General features: G+C 40.7%; 2 protein-coding genes and 1 long non-coding RNA gene across 3 annotated transcripts in view; 2 read left to right on the top strand and 1 right to left on the bottom strand.

The window, feature by feature from the left end:
- Nucleotides 1-22,024, bottom strand: part of LOC146653991 (solute carrier organic anion transporter family member 1C1-like) — a 48,393-nt gene extending 26,369 nt beyond the window's left edge. Inside the window, exons 1-3 of the mRNA XM_085429178.1 lie at nucleotides 21,556-22,024; nucleotides 17,656-17,824; nucleotides 13-154 (exon numbers count right to left, since the gene is read on the bottom strand). Coding sequence (XP_085285304.1) covers nucleotides 13-154; nucleotides 17,656-17,751 — 238 coding nt within the window. The 5' untranslated portion in view covers nucleotides 17,752-17,824; nucleotides 21,556-22,024. The remainder of the gene's footprint in view (nucleotides 1-12; nucleotides 155-17,655; nucleotides 17,825-21,555) is intronic.
- LOC146653992 (uncharacterized) lies at nucleotides 4,049-11,316 on the top strand. The gene is made up of 3 exons (XM_085380539.1): nucleotides 4,049-4,894; nucleotides 5,088-11,190; nucleotides 11,258-11,316. The coding sequence occupies exons 2-3, from the start codon at nucleotides 5,907-5,909 to the stop codon at nucleotides 11,314-11,316; spliced, it is 5,343 nt and encodes a 1,780-aa protein (XP_085236665.1). The 5' UTR covers nucleotides 4,049-4,894; nucleotides 5,088-5,906.
- Nucleotides 11,333-12,459, top strand: LOC146653993 (uncharacterized). The gene is made up of 2 exons (XR_014914750.1): nucleotides 11,333-12,209; nucleotides 12,403-12,459. It is a non-coding gene; the product is annotated as an uncharacterized LOC146653993 (long non-coding RNA).
- Nucleotides 22,025-23,532: the final 1,508 nt, after the last annotated feature.

Genomic DNA, 23,532 nt, shown 5'->3' on the forward strand with positions numbered 1-23,532 from the left:
AGGCCTACTCACCTATCTCGAAGCTCCCGTCAATGACACCTATTAGGTAACTAGGGATGTCAAAGCGCCTCTCGAGCTGGGTTATTGTGCTCTTCATGTAGCTCCCCGACAGAGCCTTTGCGAAGTAGGCAAAGGACAATGCCACCAGAAACATCTAAAAAACAGAAAGACACACACAAACGCATTGATATGCATGAAACTCCAACAGGAGAAAACACACTGTTTTAACATAATCATCCTCCATAATATACTTGATTATGTAATGCTTCTGTTTGTGTCTACCCACAAAAGACGGAAATGAAATGCTTATGTCACCACTGTGGCTTCTACAATGCACGGACGCGCCACATTCAACTTCGTCAACTCATCCAAAAATCACTAATAATTAACATTTGCCAGCGTCACAAGAATAACAAGGATTTTGATGAGGGAAGGGGATAGAGCGCGAAGCAATGAAGTGCAAATAAGATTCTATGAACTGTGAACAACAGCGAGATGAAACAAACCTTTGAGTGTTGACAGATGAATGGACAACTTTGTTATACAGTACGTGACATGTTTCACATCTTCTATTCTTATAAGACAGTAAGTTACAAATAATTGCTGTTATAAAAATACTAAATTCAATTAAATTCAACATATTTTTTAATTCAGTTTGTATAGTAGCAGTTTACAAGGTAAAGACTGTGCAACACTAAAGGGAGAACATGACCTGTAACTTACTGTAAATCCCTTATAAGAAAGCCCTGTGCAATCGTGGGGAGAAAAAACTCCCTTTTAACAGGAAGAACCAGGCGCAGGGAGTCACCACTGAGGTCAGCACTTGTTATAGACTTATCTCTAGTGCTGCAGCAAGCACTTCCAAAAACAAGTCCAGAGTAGTTATGTGCTAAGTAGAGCCAGCTCCAATCTCCAAGAAAAAAAAAAGGGGGGGGGCCCATGACGTCTATGAAAAAATTTAATCATTTAGGCATCATTGAATTAAGTCGAAACCAACACTTTAACAGGCTGCTCTGTAGCATTCTGGAGTGGTAGATTGCACTCAGACAAAGAGACACAGTCAGTAAAGTTTGTAAAAACATCCCTGTGTCATGGCCCTAGGGTTTTGTGTTGTTTTGGAGTGCCTGATTCCTAGTTAAACTGTTTGTAGCTCCGCTTCTCTTTTATTGTTCTTCTAGTGTTTGGAGTTTTGATTTTCTGCCTGTTGATGTTTTTTTTTATTTCTGTTTTAGTTTCTTTATTATTCTACTATTGAGCTTTGTTTCTTGTGATGTTATTGAGTCTGATTCTCTACTTTATTGTTATCTGACCAGTTAACCTTTGTGGTTTTATGTTTGGATTGCTGTTAAATTTTATTGTTGTTCAATGTTACTTTAGGGGTTTGCATTTGTGTCTGTGTGTGAGTGAGTGTTTTTTTTGGTCTTTATTAATAGACTCCTCTGTTTCCTTGTTTTCCTTTCCCTCCATTATGTCAGTGCCTGTCTTTTCTCCCCCCTGAATTAGTTAATTCACGTTTACCACTTGATTTCTCATTTTTCAGCATCTCCATGTCGCTTATTTTACATTTTCTGTTTTTTTGATAGTCACTTTTCTCTCTTGCTTTAGTTTTTGGTTCGGTTTGCACCTTTAGCTCCTTCGCTAACCTGTCTCTAATCTCTAGTCAGCCCTCTGCCTGTCTATCCCATACTTGTCCCAATTCAGGGGATGCATCCTTCGATAACTGTGAAGGCTGGAAGTCACATTGTGAAATTAGCTGGTCTAGCCTATAGGACACACTCCTTGGTGTAATTAGGCACTATAAAAATAATTTAATTAATATATCAATCAATCAATAAATTAATTAATTTGGTGCTATATAAATAAAACTATATAACTAAAAATGAATTGGCTTGTGCAGTTTGTTGAGTTACACCGTAGTCACACCATCAAATGAATCCCAGCTGTAACGTTATAACAGTGCCTCACTATCACTGAAATTTGCATGCATTCACACAAACACCTTATGAGAACCCATCGATTTGTTAGAAGATGTAATTACAGTAATCGGTGTACATTTATAACAATTCCCTTAGAACCTTAAAGCTCAAAAAACGACTGACTATACCTTTAAAGTGTTAAAGAAATAAGAGAAGAGAAAATCACCACATCAACCCCACATCAATTTCACTTAAAGACCAAATCTTAAATTCTGCAGTACTAAAACTGTTGCACTGTGGCTGCAGGTGTAATGAAGGAAATCAGAATCTCAAACTTATTTCTTTCATCCTAAAATGTGATTTGAATTGATTCTTTCACCATGACGTCAACAAATACAAAATGACCCTTAAAAGAAAGATTGAGGAAATCGAAGGAGTGTTGTGTTTGAGCAGCAGGGAAATCCCCTCTTCAATACCTGGCCAAAATTCTACAACAAAAGCCAGGAGGGGAGCATCTGCAACATACAGCTTTAGATTGGTGACAATTCATGAAGGATGGGAAACTATAAGTTCAATACAATATCTGCTCAATATTAATGGTAATAATGTTCATACAAAGGAGGAACACTGTGGTAATGTGTGAGCCGGTAAACCACAGCGCAGGAAAATGTTAATACATTTTGGCTTTCTATAAGTGGAGGTAAATAATTCATTAAACAGATGAACAAATCAGAGATTCTGAATATATTAACTGATAAGTGGTGCTGGTAGAGCTGCTATATGAAGAACCTTCAACCTGAGATTGTACTGTTTCTGAATATCAGCAAGGTGTCAGTTGCTGTGTCGCTTCCTGAAGATCATCATAACTGCCCGTGTATTATACTGCTCACACTTGACACATGATATTTTCTTGTGATCCTCTAAAGACCTCAAACGATTTCAATTAAAAAAGAAAAACATTCAAAATCAAACTGCACGTCCTCTGCCTTATGCATTATAATAGCTGGATGTTTCAGGATATATAGTGGAATATTTGAACTCTGGGATTTAGTGTTTTATAGGCTGATTACATAATTAACCATCATTATAAAAAAAAACATTTGTTAAGAGAACACAAAATAAACTTCATACTTGAAATGTCTTTTACTCTTTTTCTAGTGACTTTGTGATGTAGTCTCCTGTACATTTAATGAAGGAATGGATAACGTAGAGCTGTTCCAGTCACTAGATGTGTTTTAAAAGATTCACATGAAATGGATGATGGAGTTTAATCTATAGGTAAATGTTTCTCCCTGCACATCCATGGGAGCAAATCCCCCTATGGTATTTATTCTCTGTCTCCTGTAATCTCATTTCTAATTAAGCGCAAAGAGATGTAATGTGCACTGTGCACACGACTTATTTCCCTCCTCTCTACAGTGTTTGCACTCGATGTACTGTAAACAAAGCTACTAATTATCCTGCCTGTGAGGTTCCCGATTTTAATGATTTATTATTGTCTTTTGAGGCAGTAGGTATAATATTGTGTCTAAAAGAAACATAATTATCTGTCATAAAACAATGGCAAAAAGAGCTCAAATCATTTTTGCTTTAATTCTCCTTGATCGTTTCTTTCACAGAAATCGGCACACAAACCTTGTGTTTACAACCTTCATTTTGTGCTTTATGAGCCATTTCACTAGCTGGGCCCACGTCCTCATTTTAGGTTTGACAGCGTTTTAGTAAGTAAAGGTGAATGCTTGGACATGAATTGAGCTGCGGTTTGAGGAAGGCCTCAGAGGGGACTGGTGACGGCTCCCGGGCCGGGCAGATCCCCATGTACTAAATAGAAATAAAGAAGTTAAAGAATTGAGAATAAGGTGGGAGGGAGGGTGGGGCACGTAAACTAGAATGACCAGCTTGCAGTACTGTGGGAACCTGACAACCGGAAGGAGCGTGTGGTCCCGCTCCTGAAATTCCAATACATAATCTCCAATTAAGGTGGACCTGCTGTCCTGTTCCATAACCCAAGTGTGCCTGAGCATCAGGGCCCAAACTCCAGCAATTACAGGTCCTGACACAGCAAAGCAGCCCCAGACCATCACAGAACCACAATGTTTGACTTTTGGTATGATGTTCTTTTTTGGAATGTTGTGTAAGTTTTATGCCAGATGTTAAGGGATGTAACACTCCCAAATAATTCTCATGTCAGTGCACGTTATATTTTTCCAAAAGTCCTGGGTATGATCAAGATGTTTGGTTTTTTTTGGCGAATGTGATACGAGCCTTTGTGTTCCTTTTAGTCAGCAGCGGTTTTCTCCTTGAACTCTCCCATAGATGCCATTTTTGCCCAGTCTCTTTCTTATTGTTGGATCGGGAACTTTAACCGAGGTAAGTGTGGCCTGTAGTTTTTTTTTTTAGGTTGGGGTCTTTTGTGATCTCCTGTATGAATTGTCATTTTACTCTTGGAGTAATTTTAGTAGGCTCGCTACTCCTGAGAAGTTTTCTCCATTTGTGGATAATGGCTGTCACTGTGCTTCACTTGAGTCCCAAAACAGTTCTCTGGGCAAACTTGTCTTGTTAATGCCAGAGGTCAGGAGAGAATGACCGGACTCCTTTGAGCAGAAATAGAGGCAACGCTAATTCAAATAACCATTTCTTACAACCAAGTTATACATAAGAGCATCTCTGACCACACAGCAGCAGAAGATAACACCAGTTGCCACTCCTATTCAATAAGAGCAGAAAACTAAGCCTACAATTCACACAGAGTCACTGTAAATGACCCAGATTATTTGTTTATTTGATATTTTTCAAATAGTTAAATCCCTGAACGAATTATACCTTATAATATAGATTAGACTCTTATTTTGAAATTCGGAACGGGCAACTTCCGGGAAGGAAGATCGTACCGCAACTGCTTGCCGCAGAAAGGATTAATGAGAAGGTTATCGTTTTCCATCCATCTTAAAATTAGCATCTAGCTGGAAGGCGAACAGGTATGTTTGTGTGTTGTACTTGTTGTTTACATTTCGGACAATTTGTAAATGTATTACTTGATTGTTAATAAGTTTATGAGCGATCTAGCAGGCTGATGCTAGCACCTCCTGTGCCTTTTCTGTGAATTGATTAGCATAACAGAAACGTGGTTATATCAAGTGAATGTTTATTTGTTTTATGTTATGATTACAGCTCTTACGATGTGTCTATGGCAATTTGTGAATAAATGGGTTGGAATACCCCACCATGGTCCATCCGTAATGATCATTGAGTGCATCGTCTGAATAAAGTCCGGCTGGAATGCTACAGTAAGAGCTCATCCCCCGCATCATCCTGCTGCCATCCTGCACCACGGAACCACGAGGACGAGTCACGGAGCTGTGTTGCTATTTGTCTGGGATTGACAAGACATTTCACGGAGCAACTCAGTGCCATTCTATGGGTCTTCTAGACAGAGACTTTATAATCATCATGCAGCTGGCTTAATGGTTTGATGTGACGGTCAGAAAAGGTATGGAACATTTCATTCTAATCGACAAGGAAAGGACATTCATTCTCATCAGTGGTGGTTAAAGGGAGAGAGAAGGTCGTCAACTACTGTGGACATCTGCTGCATTAAGACACAACGGACATGAAGTAATAACAAGTGAAGTAATTTTGTTTATTGGTATTTACCACCACTACTGTATATTTATCATTCTTTCTACTGACCCAAAAGGGGGTGAAAGAGGGGCATTTAGTTCAATTTGTAACTGTACAATAGTAATGGTGTATTGATCTGTGTTTAGCATAAGAGGTTTACTTTACCACATCAGTTTGCAACAGCTAGCAGGTTGCATTTATGATTTTATACATTTCTTCTCAATGTTGTGTTGGTTATCCGCTTCTATTTCAACTTGGTTTAAAGTGCAAAGATTCTCCTCCCTTCTGTTAATGCAGCCTTTAAGTTATAGTAACCACAAGCAGCTCATTAACTAAAGCCTGCAAATTAGATAAGTAAATAACATAAACATGAAGGAAATGGAGACTCCCTCCTCACAAGCAGAACTAGAGCATCAGGTAGTCGACCTGCAGAATAAAATCAAAGGGCTTAAGGCGTCTCTTGAAGACACATCAGAAACTACGGAAATAGAAATTTTAGAGAAGGAAATTCAACGCAGAGAAGAAACGTTGAACAACTTACAAGGTGAGCTTAAGGAAGGCCTCCGACGTTCCACTCGAACAAAAATCCCAACTCCAAAGGCGCTCGAAATGCAACAGGAGGAAGCAAGAAAAAGGGAAAGAAAGTTCATCTCAACGTACGAAAGATGGAAGATTCGAGCCCGAGAGTCAAGAGAGCAGCTCAAGTCAGACATTAGTAAAGGCGAGCTGGCATCTTTGATGGATTCTTTGGAGAAAGAGAAAGAAACTGTGTTAAACACTTACCTTGAAATACGAAGTCACATTACACCTTCTCCAGAATTAAGACGTCACGTTGACAGTTGTGAGGCAGTTACAGCCGAAATTATGAAAGTTACCTACGAGAGAATGTCAGATCTCGATGGTGATTATGATGCAGAACAAGTACATTGCCGTCTCAGGGAGCTGCTTAAGAACAGCTACGCACGCTCCATCTATGGATCCACTGCATCTAGAGTGACAAAGTCAATCCGTAGTCACAAAGGCACTACTCTAACACTCAAACAGGCGGATGCAGCAGCAGAGCTAGCTGCTAAGGAAGTCGAATTTGAAGGGTTGCTGGAAGAAGAGAGACAAATGGAGAAGATAGAGGAACAGCACAGAAAAATGGAAGTAGAAAAGCGCAGACTTGAACGCCTTCAAGCAGAAAGGAATCTGAGGGCTGCTCGGGCCAAACTGCAAGTCTACAGCCAGGTAGCCTCGCAGGAAGGCAGTCTCCATTCCTCTAATAGTTCAGTGGGAAATCATCATGTTCCCCCTGCTATCAACCCTCCAACTCCCACCGTCACAGCATCGCCACCCGACCTAAACGTGTCATCCCTTGCCCAAGCCCTACAAGACAGTATGGCTCTAAATAGACTTCCAGTTCCAGAGCCGTCTGTATTTAGTGGGGACCCCATTCAGTTCATTGAGTGGAAAACTTCATTCATGTCACTTATTGACAAAAAGGCCATCTCCCCAGCAGACAAACTTTATTACTTGAGGAAGTATGTAGGCGGCCCAGCTCGTAAAACATTAGAAGGAACTTTCTATAGGAATGACAGCGACGCTTATAAGGATGCGTGGAACAAACTGGATAACAGATATGGCCAAACCTTTATTATACAGAAAGCCTTCAGAGATAAGCTCACAGATTGGCCAAAGATCCAACCAAGAGATGCAGAAGGATTAAGAGACTTCTCAGATTTCTTAAACGCTTGCCAAGATGCAATGACACATGTGAAGAGCCTCGAAATACTGAACGACTGTGAAGAGAATAAGAAGCTAATCCTTAAACTACCAGAGTGGATAGCATCTCACTGGAACAGGAAGGTTACTGAAGCCTTAAAGGGCAATAAGGAATTCCCCAGTTTTAAGGACTTCGCCGCATTTATGGCGACAGAGGCAGAGATTGCTTGTAATCCAATCACCTCAGCTTATGCCCTCCGCAGCTCTGAGTCGAGCACTGCAAAACAAGGCAGCAGAGACCCTAAGAGGAACAAGGCAAGCGTTCTAAACACACAGACTGAGGCTGACACCGAGAGGCTCAAGCCAGTTAAAGGAAAGGAAAGGTCTCCTTGTGCCTTCTGTCAAAATAATCAACACAGACTACATGGATGTCCCAAGTTTATTGCTAAAACTCTGGAGGAGCGTCGAGATTTTGTCAGAGAACATAAGCTCTGCTATGGCTGCACCAAACCTGGACATAGTGCAAAAGACTGTCGACATCGACACTCATGCAACACGTGCAAGGGTAAACATCCCACTTGTTTACACGATGACAACTATTTAAAGAAGGAAAGAGTTCTGCCACAGGAAACCACTATCCTGAGCAATGCCGGCCAAACGGAGGCTGCTGCAACTTCAATGTCAGTGATTACTGGACAGCCAACTAACACATCAATGATTGTGCCTGTGTGGGTGTCAAAAAAGGATACAGGAACTGAGAAACTGGTTTACGCCTTGCTGGACACGCAAAGCGACACGACGTTTGTTGACCAGGAACTGAGTGATGTATTAAAGGCAGATTCCTGTCCAGTTAAGCTGAAGTTAACTACGATGATTGGACGCGACGTGATCGTAAAGAGCCAAAGAGTCTCAGGGCTTTGTGTTCGGGGTTATCGCTCTTCCCTCCTCATCGACCTTCCTCCTGCTTATACCAAGGATTGCATACCAGTAAACAGAGCCCATATCCCAACATGCGAGACAGCTAAAAGGTGGAATCATCTCTCCAAGGTCATAGAAGAGATTCCACCTCTACAGGACTGTGAGGTTGGTTTATTGATAGGCTATAACTGCGCACGAGCAATGGCACCAAGAGACGTCATATCAGGAGGAGACGATGAGCCTTATGCAATTCGTACCGACTTAGGATGGAGCATAGTTGGTGGTACGTCGACATGCCCCGACACCTCAAGTACGGCGGGACAGTGCTTCCGAGTTGCAGTCAGGGAGCTCCCACCAGTCACTCCGGCAGATGCCATTCGCATTCTAGAGTCTGACTTTAAGGATGCTAAGGAAGACGGCAAACCAGTGTCTCAGGAGGACATCCTGTTCCTGGACAAACTCAAGAACCACATCGAAAAGAACAGTCTAGGTCACTACGAGATGCCGTTGCCCTTTAAGGAGAGACCTACCTTACCTGACAACAAACAGCTTGCAGTCATACGTCTGAGCCATCTAAAGAGGAAGCTGTTAAAGGATGAAGGGTACAAAGAACAGTATATCAAGTTCATGGAGGAGGTCATAGAAAGGGGTGATGCAGAGGAAGTCCACGATGATGGGAAAGAGGGCGAAAAATGGTACATACCTCATCACGGTGTATTCCACGACAAGAAGCCAGGCAAACTGCGCGTGGTGTTCGACTGCTCTGCCAAGTACCAGGGAACCAGTTTGAATGATCATCTGCTCACTGGTCCTGACCTGATGAACAATCTCAACGGTGTACTTCTTCGCTTCCGGTTGCACTCTACTGCATTGATGTGCGACATAGAGAAAATGTTTCACCAATTTCATGTGAAGAAGTCAGACCAGGATTACCTGCGCTTCCTTTGGTGGAAGAAAGGAGATCTCGGTGCACAGCCCCAAGAATACCGTATGAGGGTGCATATCTTTGGCGCAGCCTCATCGCCTGGCTGTGCGAACTACGGATTGAAGCATTTGGCTACAGAAAATAAAGACCGATACCCATTAGGCTCTCAGTTCATTCTGAGAAATTTCTATGTCGACGATGGAGTCACAAGTACAGACAGCTCAGAGAAGGCTATCAAGTTAGCAGAAGAAGCCAGAAAACTTTGTGCCCTGGGTGGTCTTAGGCTCCACAAGTTTGTGTCCAATGACAAAGCTGTCCTGGTAAGCATACCAGCAACTGAACGTGCATCAGACATTAAAGACCTCAACCTTGCCTTTGATAACTTACCTTCAGAGAGAGCGTTGGGTATCCAATGCTACGTCGAATCAGACTGCCTGAAGATCAGCACCAACCTTAAGGAACAGCCTGCAACACGTCGAGGCATATTGTCCATTGTTGCATCCCTGTACGATCCCTTGGGTCTCATAGCCCCCTTTTTGCTCATTGGAAAGGAAGTGCTGCAGCAGATGTGCTGCCATGGAACAGGTTGGGACGACCCTCTAACCAACGAACTTCGTCCACGGTGGGAGAAATGGAAAAACGACCTCAACAACTTGGAGAGGATAAATATACCCCGAAGTTATGTCCCGGCAGATTTCGGAAGGGTTATTAAACGTGAGTTACATCACTTCTCCGACGCAAGCACTACTGGCTATGGACAGTGTTCATATCTGAGGCTTAGCAATGAAGAAGGAGACATCCACTGTGCTTTAGTCATGGCCAAATCTTGCGTCGCCCCAACAAAGGTCACCACGATCCCAAGATTAGAGTTGACGGCTGCAGTCATCTCTGTGAAAACCAGCAATGTTTTGAAGGAAGAACTTGGATATGCGGACATTGAAGAGCATTTTTGGACCGATTCCAAGGTTGTACTAGGGTACATCAATAATGAGGCTCGACGTTTTCATACATTCGTAGCCAACCGTATCCAGAAGATACATCTCTACACGAATCAAAGGCAATGGAGATACGTCCCTACTGACCAGAATCCTGCGGATCGTGCTTCTAGAGGTTGTTTTGTCCATGAGCTAATATCATCGGACTGGTTTACCGGCCCTGCATTTCTATGGGAAAAGGGAGTTGACCTCTCAGAAGAGGTGGCTCCGGAACTGTCAGTCGGAGATCCAGAAGTTAAGGAAACACGGACTCTAAACACGGAAACTGTAGAACAAGATTCTCTTACTTATCGGCTGGCAAAGTTCTCATCCTGGACTCGCGCCATCTGTGCAGTGGCTCGCATTCTTCGAAGGATCAACAAGGATAAGTCAATCGGCCTCTCTACAGTGCAGGAAAGAGAAGAAGCCGAGCGCCTCATCATCAAAGATCTGCAGAGACAAACATATTCGGAGGAAGTGCGGCTACTGAAGAAAGGTTGTCAGCTGCCACCTCATAACAAGCTACATCACCTCAACCCCTTCTTGGACAACAATGGTGTGATTAAGGTGGGAGGTCGACTCCGTGATTCAAACCTTCCTCTCTCAGTTAAACACCCTACCATCATTCCAAAGGAACATCATGTTACAAGGATGATCATAGCATACTGTCATGAAGAAGTCAAACATCAAGGCAAGGGGATGATTCTCAGTGCAATTAGGACAAGAGGTTACTGGATACCAGGAATTGGCAGGACGGTTGCATCCTATCTTCGCCGATGTGTAGTTTGTCGGAAGCTTCGGAGACGGACTGAAGAACAGAAAATGGCCGATCTCCCTCCAGAGCGAGTAAATCCATCTCCACCCTTTACCTACTGTGGAATGGATTGCTTTGGACCCTTCTATAGCAAGCAAGGACGTAGTGTGCAAAAACGATATGGTCTCCTTTTCACCTGCTTCTCCTCCAGAGCCATCCATATTGAAATGCTGGAGGATCTATCTACAGACTCATTCATAATTGGACTGCGCTGCTTCATTGCTATACGTGGAGCCGTACGCCAGATCAAATCTGACCAAGGCAGTAACTTCCTAGGAGCCAAGAATGAACTGCAGGAAGCCCTCACGGAATTAGATGGTGATAAACTGACGAACTTCCTTTCTAAGAAGCAGTGTGACTTCATCCTAAATGCTCCTGGATCAAGTCATGTTGGTGGAGTGTGGGAGCGTCAAATTAGAACAGTCAGGAGTGTTCTCAACGTGACCCTTGGACTCTCACCTGGAAACCTACCTGATGCTTCCCTCCGAGCATTCTTCTATGAAGCAATGACGATAGTTAATAGTCGTCCTCTCACTATTGAAAACCTACATGATCCCAACAGTCTTGAGCCACTGACACCAAACCACTTACTTACCCTGAAGTCTACCATGGCCCTTCCTCCCCCCGGCAAGTTCATAAGGGAAGATATGTATGCGAGAAAGAGATGGCGCCACGTACAATATTTGGCCGAGCAGTTCTGGAGCCGTTGGCAGAAAGAGTACTTAGCCAACATTGCCTTTAGACAACGCTGGCACACCCCAAAGAGAAACCTGCAGATCGGGGATATAGTCATAATGAAGGATGAAGACTTGCCCAGAAATGAATGGAGGTTGGGAAGAGTCGTAGAGACTACAATGGACAGAGATGGACTGGTTAGGAGAGTGAAGCTCTGTCTAGGTGACAGGAAACTTGGCAAAAATGGTGAACGTCTTACTAAGCGGTCAGTGCTCGAACGGCCAGTTCAAAAACTAGTCTTATTGTTGGAAGGTGACTAGTCCATTCCTTGCATACTATGCTTCTGTTGTTTGGTCATTATTTGTATTATGAAATCATTGTGTTCTTTCTTCCTATGTTTATGGAGTTATGTTTTTGAACACTAATGATTTGGTGGGAGTGTAAATGACCCAGATTATTTGTTTATTTGATATTTTTCAAATAGTTAAATCCCTGAACGAATTATACCTTATAATATAGATTAGACTCTTATTTTGAAATTCGGAACGGGCAACTTCCGGGAAGGAAGATCGTACCGCAACTGCTTGCCGCAGAAAGGATTAATGAGAAGGTTATCGTTTTCCATCCATCTTAAAATTAGCATCTAGCTGGAAGGCGAACAGGTATGTTTGTGTGTTGTACTTGTTGTTTACATTTCGGACAATTTGTAAATGTATTACTTGATTGTTAATAAGTTTATGAGCGATCTAGCAGGCTGATGCTAGCACCTCCTGTGCCTTTTCTGTGAATTGATTAGCATAACAGAAACGTGGTTATATCAAGTGAATGTTTATTTGTTTTATGTTATGATTACAGCTCTTACGATGTGTCTATGGCAATTTGTGAATAAATGGGTTGGAATACCCCACCATGGTCCATCCGTAATGATCATTGAGTGCATCGTCTGAATAAAGTCCGGCTGGAATGCTACAGTCACTAAAACTGAACGGCAAGAGATTGGAAAATCTTTGCTTGAGTCTGATGAGTCTCCATTTCTACTGTGACATTCAATTGATAGGGTCATAATTTGGTGCAAACAACAAGAAAGAATGGATCCATTCTGCCTCTTATCAATAGCTGACACTGTAGTGATGGATTAATGGGGTTGGGGACATTTTCTTGACACACTTCTGGCCTGGTAGTGTCAACTAAGCATTGTTTAAATGCCACAGCCTACCTGACTATTGCTCCTGACCATTTCCATCCCTTCATGGCTCCAGTGTATCACAGTGCAGGATAGCGCACCCAGTCACAAGCTCAAATCATCTGGTTTCTTAAATGTGACAATGAGTGCTCTGTGCTCAAATGGCCTCCACAGTCACCAGATCACAGAGCACCTTTGGCATGTGGCAGAATCTGCATCATGGATGTGCAGCTGACAAACCAACTGTGTGATGTTATTATGTTAAAGTGGGCTAAAATCTCAGAGGAGAATCAAGGTTTTTAGTTTCTTGGTGAATCTATGCCACAAAGAATTAAAGCTGTTCTGAAGGCAAAAGCGGGTCCAATCAAGTACTAGCAATTTACACAATCAAGTGGCCAGTGAGTATAAATATGTAAATCTAAAATTACATCTGAAGAAATGTTTGTTGATATGTTTATTTATGCACCACAGTACTCTGATGACTCACGGAGACACACAGGGGACGCCTTAACAATCCTGGCATAACATCATAAGGTTAAGGGCTAATCCTAGTTATTTAATTGTGTTAATCAGTGCCGGTTTCTAATGCCCTTAATAAGCTAGCAGAGTTAAGAAACTGCAGCTAGACGTCAGTAATGCTAATAGAGAACAATTATGCTATGATGCCTTAATGTTTTTAAGTTAATATTGTATAATCAACTTTGTCATGATTTAATGAGGACTAGAAGAAGCCTTTGCATGCCACAGATGCCGCAGAGAATTGAAACGGGACAAACAAAATGCAAATATCTGTCACAAGAGTACTACCTAAAGTTGCTTGTGCACATAAAGAAAGTACGTTCTTGAAGTTGTTTAGCAGAAAGTCCCACTTTACCAAATGAAAGTTTGGAACTTGCTGCCACATCTTAGTTCCTGTATGGACTTTTTGTCTGTTTAGAGGCCTAAATCAATCATGTGTGAAAAGACTTGTAATTGACTTTGTGATTGCTAGATGATTTAAATCCTGCAAACAGAGCTCGCAGACTCACTCTGAAAGCACCTAAATTATAATTTGATGAAGGGCTATTATGGATTTATTGCTTAGAGACAACACATTCATTTAATATCCTATATGTCCTTTTCTTGTGTACTTTGCTATTACTTGATGTTTTATAACAAATCTGATTTGAGGTCACAGATTGGCCTTTTTGACCATTTAGTAGTCGCTTTATTGGAAACAGTTGTTGTAAAACTACATTAACAAATTAGACAGATGGAAGTAACTCTGAGTATATTTAACATGATATGTTAAGATAATAATGAGTTTAAGACTGTGACTAATAATATGTCTTATGTCAGCACCTATCCTTAGAAGCAGGATAGACTGAGGGACCCCATCAATGTGAGGTGAGATCATGCCGGCCAGTGCTAGCTGTAGAACATTAACACCAGTAGGTCATGACATGACATTTAATGGTGGGGATGAAGCAAGCATGCATACACATTTTTTTCTCACCAAGCGAAGGCTCCTTGCCACCAATCAGCAGTGACACTTAGAGGGAATTAAGCCTCTGTGTCACACATGACTGTTTCTCATCTAAGTCGCATTTAAATCAGTTGGAGTCAGTGCACTGTGTCTATGTTAGTTCAAGCTCACACCAAATATCACTTTTATTGAGACACAAGTTGACTTTACTGCAGTCATAAAGTTCTTCATTTATGTTCAGTAACAGCAAAAATCAAAGTGTTTGTATTTTGGTGAGTGGCAAAATCTCCTGGAGATGTATTTATAAAAAGTAGTCTCTATGCACCTCTGCATTTTTCCAGGTAACTCATGGGTTTACCCATTCTCTTTAATGTGGTACCAGCGTAGAGCTCATTGAAGTTGAGCCAGATGTCTGATGCATGTCAACTCTTAGCATAATTCATATTTTTTTGAATTATTTGGTACAGTTATTCAGCATGCTTTTCAGAATTAAAGTAGGATTGTAAAAGAAATGTTCTTAAATGAAATTGATCAGCAAGTTAAACTGCATTGTTACACAACCAGTAAATTATGTAATGTGTGAAAACACCCAATGACACAACATCTCTCTAAAAGAAGTAGCCAAAGAACCGTAATACACCTCATTCTGTTACAGATAATACTGACAATGAAGGTAATTGCTTGTATAATAAAAAGTACAATAGGCACTCAAAAGACCTAGTCATCAGGAACTGATTATTCCTTCGTGAGTAAGACATCCTAACAATTTAACAAAAGTATAAACGTGGTAACGGACTACTTTTCTTTCTGAATAACATCCTGCTTGCTTTGGGATTTTTCAACAATGGCAAGCATTGTGACCTCCAAACCAGTGTTCCACCAAGTGGCAAATAAGCAGTGGCCTCGACATGATTAGAAATCACTAAAAAGACATTCACATTAAGTCTGTGTGAAAGTTGAAGCAAAAGCTTCCTCGTGACCTGTGACCTGCTTTTGTTCTTGGCTCATTTGATATCATCCACCTAATACGCTTAAACTAACAAAGGCGTCTGACACACACACAGAAAGAGGTTTTAGGATTTTTTTGTTCTAATCTAACAGTGAGATCCAAAAGAATAAAATAATTAACTATACACGATTAGAAAGTAAGAATGATTTAGAAGTAACAAAAAACTGAGGCGTTATGACACCAAAGTTTGAGACTCCGGTGGATTTAACAAAAAGCAGAGAATAACACTGAGCACCTGATCGGAGTTGAAACGGGCTGTGCCATGTCCCACCCTGCCGGTCAGGGAACCAAACAATTCTGAGAAGAAGTAAGTCTGTCCTGCCACTGCAGTCTGTATTATGATAAGCTGCTTGAACACCATTGTCTCACATCACTTTCAAGTGGGGAAAAAGAAACAACGCTGTCTGATCTAATTTAAGGTTTTATAACTTTCATGTTGTTGGCAGAGACATGCTTTGAGCAAATTGGAAGTTTTTCTTATGTTATATAAACGCTTAAGTCAGGAGAAGGGAAAGACTGAGATGGAAAGCCTGAGGTGGTCATTATGCGACAATATGAGATTTGCATCTTGCTCTGTGCTATTTTTGTTAATTTCACCTCAACAAAATTTGAATAACCATTATTACATTTTTACTGTAGCAACAACAAGACACGGGAGGGAGATTACTGTAAAAAAAAAAATCATTTAAAAAATCACTACCCTGAGAATGCTTGATTTGAGCGTCTTTATTCTTGGATGACTTTTACTGCTCAACAACAACAAAAAATCAGGAGTGTTTAGTGTTTGTAGACAATATTGTTAAGATGAATAATTGCTATTAGGTGGCTGATTTTACATGTTTTGTGAGGAAAAGAAAAAAGAAAGCACTGCAAAGATTGGAAAATTGTTTTGTGGTTACAAGGTGTTGTTCTGTGCTTTGAGATGATGAAACTCCTCAACAAGTGAAATCCAAGAGACGAAAAGTTTCAAACTAATACAGACAGAGATTATGGCCATGAACAGATCAACGGTGAAACTGCAGGGACAGCATATTCAGTAGAAGACAGAGATGATTCATTCATTCCCTCTGACAATTGGTTGTGCTCTTTTATTAAGAAAGAAAGGTCAAAATTTATTAAATACAGTATTCGTCATGCACACATGGAGTACGGTGTATAAGTCTTGAGCCCCAGTTCCTTTTCTTACATTTTGCTTCCAAGGACCCAGAGTTTTAGTATTCTTAAAGCTCTTGAGCATTAATCCTCCAGGCTTCCTGAAGGTCTTTCAAAGTTTTTCTTTGGACATTGTTGCTTTGTTTTACTCATTTTCAGTCCAGTCCTTGTACCTGACCATTTTCAGAGGAATGTTTTTTCTCTTTTGTTCATTAAGCCACTTAACACTGACCCGTGAATCATTCAAGTATAAAAAAGGAACCTAATGCAAAACATGAACCCGTGTTGTGTTTCTATTACATAGCTTAGCAAAGAGCTAATTTTGAATCTAGTAGAAGGCAATGGCAAAAACACATAATTTGTTCTTCTTTCGTTAGCTGAAGGTATACAAAGCTAAGTTTTGCTTTTTTTTTTTTGCATTAACAAGGTGATTCCCAAAGGGCAGTTAGCTGAAAATGTATTCATGTGTCTGCCTGGTGCGCAGTGTGTCATTAAGAAAACTGGACAAGTGGCAGGCCTAAAACTCAAAGACTTGACACAGAACCTGAAAAGTTTCATTGAAGTTTCATCAGAAATGCTGAGATGAGGTTACACAAGAACAGGAACCAGGTTTTCTGGAGTAATAAATCCAAATTTGAAACTTTTGGTTCAAATTATTGTCAGAATACGCAGATGAGATCAGGGGAGAGAAAGGCTAGCTATAAAACACGGTGGAAGCTCTGTCATGGTTGCAACTGCATTTCAGTCAGTAGTGCTGGGGATCTTGTCAAAATTATGAACGCATAAAAGTACCATCAGATTTGGATCCACCATAAAATAACATCTGGAAAGTGTCTGATTTACCAAGGCTTTGTTTTTAAGCATGCCAAGGACCCCAAACACACTGCCAGTGCAATAAAAGCACACCTGGAGAGAAAAGCACTCAGTGGAACACTATCAGTCATGGATTGGTCTCCCAAGAACCCAGACCTTAATATTATTGAATCAGTGTGTGATCATCTCGACAGAGAATGGAATAAAAGGCAGGCAACATCCAAAGAAGAGCTTTGAATGGCCTTTTGTCTCATATACTCTGTTTCCATATTTAAAAAATGAAAGGGTACGTGCTGTACTGCACATCATTCTTGCAGGAAGAGGCTTGCTGGATTATTGGACTGCTCTAATTTAGTTATTTAGTTATTTCTGGTCTCCACACACAGACATGTCTGAAAGCGTACACAGAGAGAGCATGTGACTCCACAGCAGACACACTTACACACTCACTACATCTACAAAGAGGACATGGCAGTTTGTGTGTACCCTCAGACTGGTGCAGGGAGAGGTGCGAGGCTGTCTGGCTGCACAATCACTGCCTCCGTTCTCCTGTGTGTGTCCTTCCTCAGTTCTCTCCTCCATCCTCCACAAATGTATTTCTTCTTAGCAGAGGTCTCCCACGTATTGCAATTTCTTGGCACTGAGGCATGCAACCCTGCAAATGGATAATTCAAGCATGTGACCCACTTCTCATCCTCAGCACACAAAAAAACAGAAACATGTCTTTGGCGGCTGGCAGAGAGGAAACTAACTCATAATCCTAGAAACATAACAAAACATTAAAGACAAACAGGTTTCTGAATTTTGTTTTAGTAAGCTTAAAACTGAAATACCAAATAAAAGGTGATGACTTCTGGATTCTCAGAAGAAAAAAATACAGTTAGCTATATTAAACCACAATATGTTTTTATCTTTAAACGAAACATTCAAACATATCAAACTACACACCCTGCTGTATTATATGGGTAGTAACAGACCACAAGACAGAATACAATGAAGCATAAACTCAGCTATGAGGCATGTTAAGACTGTAATCTTATGTCTAAGAACTTCAGTGCACTGAAATGATATCATATCAGAGGTAATTTGATTTCCTAGAAGATAAACAGTTGCTTCTGGGGGCCAAAAATGCATTCTGTCGGTGTGGGAAGGTTTTCTATAAACTTGGAGAAAATGCGTCTGAAATAAGCTGAAAGAACAATGATGACTAATGATAGATGATGATAACCGCCACGTGCCCGCCACTAAACTGCTGATCTAGGTTTACTCCGGCTTGCCTCTACAGTCAGTAACCTGCCCATCAAGTGGCCACACTGTGGCCTGAGGAAAGTAAGTATTTGCCTTAATTTATCCACTGAGACTTTAAAGTACTTATACTAGATGATAGATGATATTAGAGCTTGACCAATGTTGGATTTATAAAACTGATGCTGATATTTGGTTTAAAAAATCCAATATTCTCTGTATTTACTCACTTACGTGTTGCCTAACTGCATTCGCATCTGCTGAAGGTATGTATTTAAACAGGGAAATTGCAGAGTTCTGTAGAGGGCACACTATGCTGTGTCAACACAAGTAACACGGTTGAAGGGCGTTTGCCTCGTCCATTCTTCACTTTAAAAATTTCATTTCTAAACACCAATACAAATAGCCAATACTGGTGAATAAAGTGGTCAGGCTCTAACTGTTATTTATTAAAGTAGTTAGTTGTTATTTTGTATTTAATGCTACATAATCCAAAAGTTCAGAACTTAAAAGAAAAAAATAAAACGTCCCTGAGATCTCCTTTTAGATACATCAGAGCAGAGTCAACATGCTGCTGTTGAATACTTCACAGTACAATCCACACACTTAACCTCATCATTTTTAGCAAGCATAGTAAAATACACACAGTACATGTACCGTTATCGCCAGTCTTGTTAGGGATTTTCCATAACAAACCTATCCAGGCACTGCTGGAGCGCCAGGTCATTGCGTGTAGTGTCGCGCAGAATAGAACTACACTGATATGAGCATCATCTGTGTGAGTAAAACCAAAAAACAGAATCGGTTTCCCATAATATACTCATGCTTGTGCTAACCATTCGGGTGTTTTATAGCTCTATGCAAAGATTTTTATGTCCTAGTTTTTACAATAAATCTAAAGACAGAGCCCTCTTTGTCTAAATCTGTTTTTTCTTTTTATTTGTCTCATTTGTCTCACTGGCTGACGACAAATCAACACTTTGTGAAAACAGCTGATTCACTGTAAAAGCCCCACAGTGGTGGTGTTTTTTTCTTAATAAGTCTATAACTTTTGACGGCAGCATTTTATAATGTTGTTCATTCTTGTACATTTTTATATGAAGCTGTGAGTGTAAATCAGGAATGAAAGGTGTTTTTAGATTCTGGTGAATCAAAAAAGAATTTTTTAAAAAGCTGTCGTCTGCAGGCAATGCCTTGCATGGCAAACTAGAATACTATGGTTGTTCTTCGTGAGTATACTGAAAACAAAAAGGCAATTCTAAAGGTGGAGAAATAAAATAACGGATGCTGTGTTTATCCTTTCCTTTTAAATCTCTTTCACTGGTCCCTCTCTGACCCTTTTCTCTGCCCGTGTATGAATTCTTTATCTCTAGCTCCTCGCATTTGTCTTGCTTATTTCACGTTTTGCCTTCTCCTCCCTCCTCAGTCCATTTCAGCAGTCATGTGAAACAGTGAATGTAATTGCTCCAGGGAAGCGAGCTGACGATCGCTTTGCAGAAAATAACACAAACTCATTGCTCTTAGCATTTATGTCAGTGACACTGCTGTTATTACTATTACATGTAACACATTTACATTTCTCTCTGATTGGCTCTTTTATTTAGAACAGACTAAAATGAGCTGGCTTATTGCAACAGGTCTGACCTACTTTCAAGGAATTTGACCAACAGTAGATGACTGAGTTCATAAAACAGCGTCCCAAAAAAGATATACGTTAGTCAGCTGTAAGTACTCAGCTAAATAGCATTTAATCTGGCTTTATTGTGCCATATTTCATTAAATTACCTAAACAGAATCACTGCTGAAGGAGGATGACTTCAGCTTCTGAATCTCTGGGTTAATAGGCTGGCTTGTAAGTCAGCATTGAAAGAAATGTTCAAATCACATACAAATATAATTCTGATACAAACAAACTGAGCTTCTAGTGAGCTTCCACTATCCACTAGACCACTGAGAGGACTTTTGCACTTCGCATACCTGTATCATTCCCGAATATACACCTGTCTACACAAACGTTTCTTTCTTTTTAAATAAAACAATATACCATGTACCATATACACCCGACACAAGCTGTGACTGACTGAATGTGCTGCCCTCTCGCTCATCAAGCCTCATTCTTTATCTGTTCCTTATTAGCATGATAGACATATGTGTCCTCATCTTGTATTCTGCATGCAAAATCTCAGCGCAGAGCAGAAATCTAAACAGAAACGAACGACTCCTTCCAGTAATCAAAGGTGCAGCTTGAAGGCAGGCAACATCGTGGGAAATTAACAATAACAAATCTGATCATGCCTTTATGATGTCCATGTCACCAGCTGGATGAGAATTGCAGTAAAGTGCATAGATGAATCACCACACTTACGGCATTTTGCTGCCTATGTAAAAATAACACTTTGTACAGGTTAAACCGTGTACAGCTTAAGATTTCAGGTAATGAAAATATTAAATGTCTGGATTATTTGGATTTAGATGTTGTGTTGGTGTTAGGAAAAGTTTGGAAATGATGGTTAAATTTGGATTATATCTCCATCATATTTGCTATAGTTTGAACACAAATTAAAGCACCCACCAGTTACCCTGCACATCTGTTTCAACAATATCCTTATAACTGCTTAGGCAGTAAATCAGGAGGATCTACTCAAATTGAAAGCTTCTAGTACCTACAGGAGGGCTTAATGTCCCCAAGCGCTATTCCTGCAATTTACGAACGTCCTTTTTGAGACATTAGTTAAGGTGGCATTTTAAAGCATTTCATAACGCAAGCAGGTCAAACTTCATCAAAGGAACATCTTTTAGTGCATGAAAAACCTCTGGCAAGTTAAAACTCAGGATCCTGCTGTAAGGCTCCTTTGTCAGGATGCCATGCAGGTACTGCAGGTGCTTTGTGAGACACACACACACACACACATACACAATTCCCTGCACGTCTTATAGGTCACTACTGTTAACTAGTCCCGATCACTACAGGTTACATAAACTTCAATTTCTTTGATGAAACTCTAGGTTGATGTGTTTTAAAATGAATTGCTGGCATTTAGCGTGAGAATTTAATCGAATGCAGACATGTTAAAAGTCTGACTTGACTTAGCCCACAACAGCCTACAAAACAACAGCAACTGTTAAAAAACCCCAACTCACCTCAGTGTCCTGTGGAGCAGTGGTCGAGTTCCGACCGCGAGCTGCAGCCTGCAAAGTGAACAGCCTATCGGAAGCACTGGTAGACTCCCTTCAACCTGCTCCTGTCAAACTTCTCATGTGGACTGGTGATGAGCAGAAGCGCCGATTCTTACGGTGAATGCGCCGACACGAAGCCCACCTTCAGAGTTCATTTCCACCCACGGCAACTCTCGGGCACAGTGTTCCAAGTTACACAGGCGTTTTAGTCCCGTGACACAAGTCTTCACTGCGTGATGTGGGCTGTGTGTTAGTGAGATGCAGGGCGTAAGATGCGCTCAGAGAGGTCGCCCTACAACGGGTTTCCCCCCTTCCTCTTTTTCTTCGTCTTCGACTGACTGCAGACAGAGAGGCGTTGGTACGATGAGTCTACTCGGTGTCTTTCATAATATACTGCTCTCTCTCCTTCGCTTTCTCCTTTCTTTCATTCTGTCTCCTTTCCCCCTCTCTCCTCAGACAGTCTGCCCCCTCCTCCCTAATTTCTGCACAGTTCGGCGGAGCTTTATTGGAATCATGTAACCTACAGTGTCGTGCGTTTGTCAACAAGCTGTGAGCTGGTCATTCACCGGGTTCGTGTGAGAACATCACGCTTCTTCAATTTAAATATATGTTTTTCAAAGAATATTTGTCCTGAGCTTTGATTTGGTTTACAAAATTTGATAGTTGAGCCTCCGCTGTGTACATCCCCGCTCTTGGTCTCTGTGTAAGCCTTTTATAATGAACTGTATGTTTGTGTGCGCTCCTTTCATTAAAGTGACAGTATGTTTTTGCCGATTTGATCCTGTTTCTCTGCAGCTGTGCACAAAGAACAAATGTACCCATTGTCACGCCAGTGCAGATTCATAAAAGTCCCGTTTGGTTCTTCTCAACTGCTGAAATCTCGACTCTGTTCAAATTTAGAACAGGCTAGTGAAAGGATATATATATATATATATATATATATATATATATATATATATATATATATATATATATATATATATATATATATATATATATATATATATATATATATATATGAAGAAGCTACTGTTAAGCAAATTCTAATCAACCCAATACATCCACCTAGACACAAATATGAAATGCTGTCATCAAACTTTACTTTTTTCTTCTATTAGCAGAATAGTGTCCACATCATGTTGAGCCCAACAACGTGCCACTGCTGTCCCTGTGTGAAGTGTTTAGATCTTTATGCATGACAGCAGCATACACCTTAACCCCCTCGTCCTGGAGGACAGCTCAGTTTTACGTGGGTAAGTAGGAACAGGAGGTGACGGGTAGCAGATTTCCGTAGTGTTCGTGTAGCACCTGTCCTGCCAAGTTGTATCTGATTGCACTGGCGGTCACAACTGTCAGATGGTGCACATTACAAAAAGCATACAGACACGCTGGAGTGTCCTTGAATTTTCTCATTCAGTGTCTCATTCAATCTCTGTCTTCAGAACCTGCAGCTGTCTCATTAAAGTAGGTTAATGTACTGCAGACGAGGGCTCAACCTGTTGCATTAATACAATTGACTTGCAGGGTTTTGTGTGGCATCCTCATTCTCATTTAATCACTGATGCATAAAAATGAAGCCCTCACAGGTTAAAGAGTCACACTTGTATATTTTGATTGTTTAACACGACTTCTAAAAATGTTGGGATGCTGTGTAAAATGTAAATAACAACAGAATACAGAGATTTGCAGATTTCATAAACTCAACATATTATTTGTTTAAAGTGAGAAATGTTATGATTTTAACAAAAATACTTTGAATTTGATGACAGTAGCACATCCCATAAAAGCTGGGACAGGGTTACTGAGTACTAACAACGGTCCATAAACGTTTGGGAACTGAGGAGACCAGTTGGTTGAATTTTTGTGAGAGGATTGTTGTCCCAGTCTTCTCTACTTAATATTCCCGGATCTACTTTTTGGTCTTTTTCATTTCATGATGCA

This window comes from Rhamphochromis longiceps, linkage group LG14 (genome assembly GCF_057381845.1).
Source record: "Rhamphochromis longiceps isolate RC_006_pf linkage group LG14, R_longiceps_female_GT1.1, whole genome shotgun sequence".
NCBI lineage: Eukaryota > Metazoa > Chordata > Actinopteri > Cichliformes > Cichlidae > Rhamphochromis > Rhamphochromis longiceps.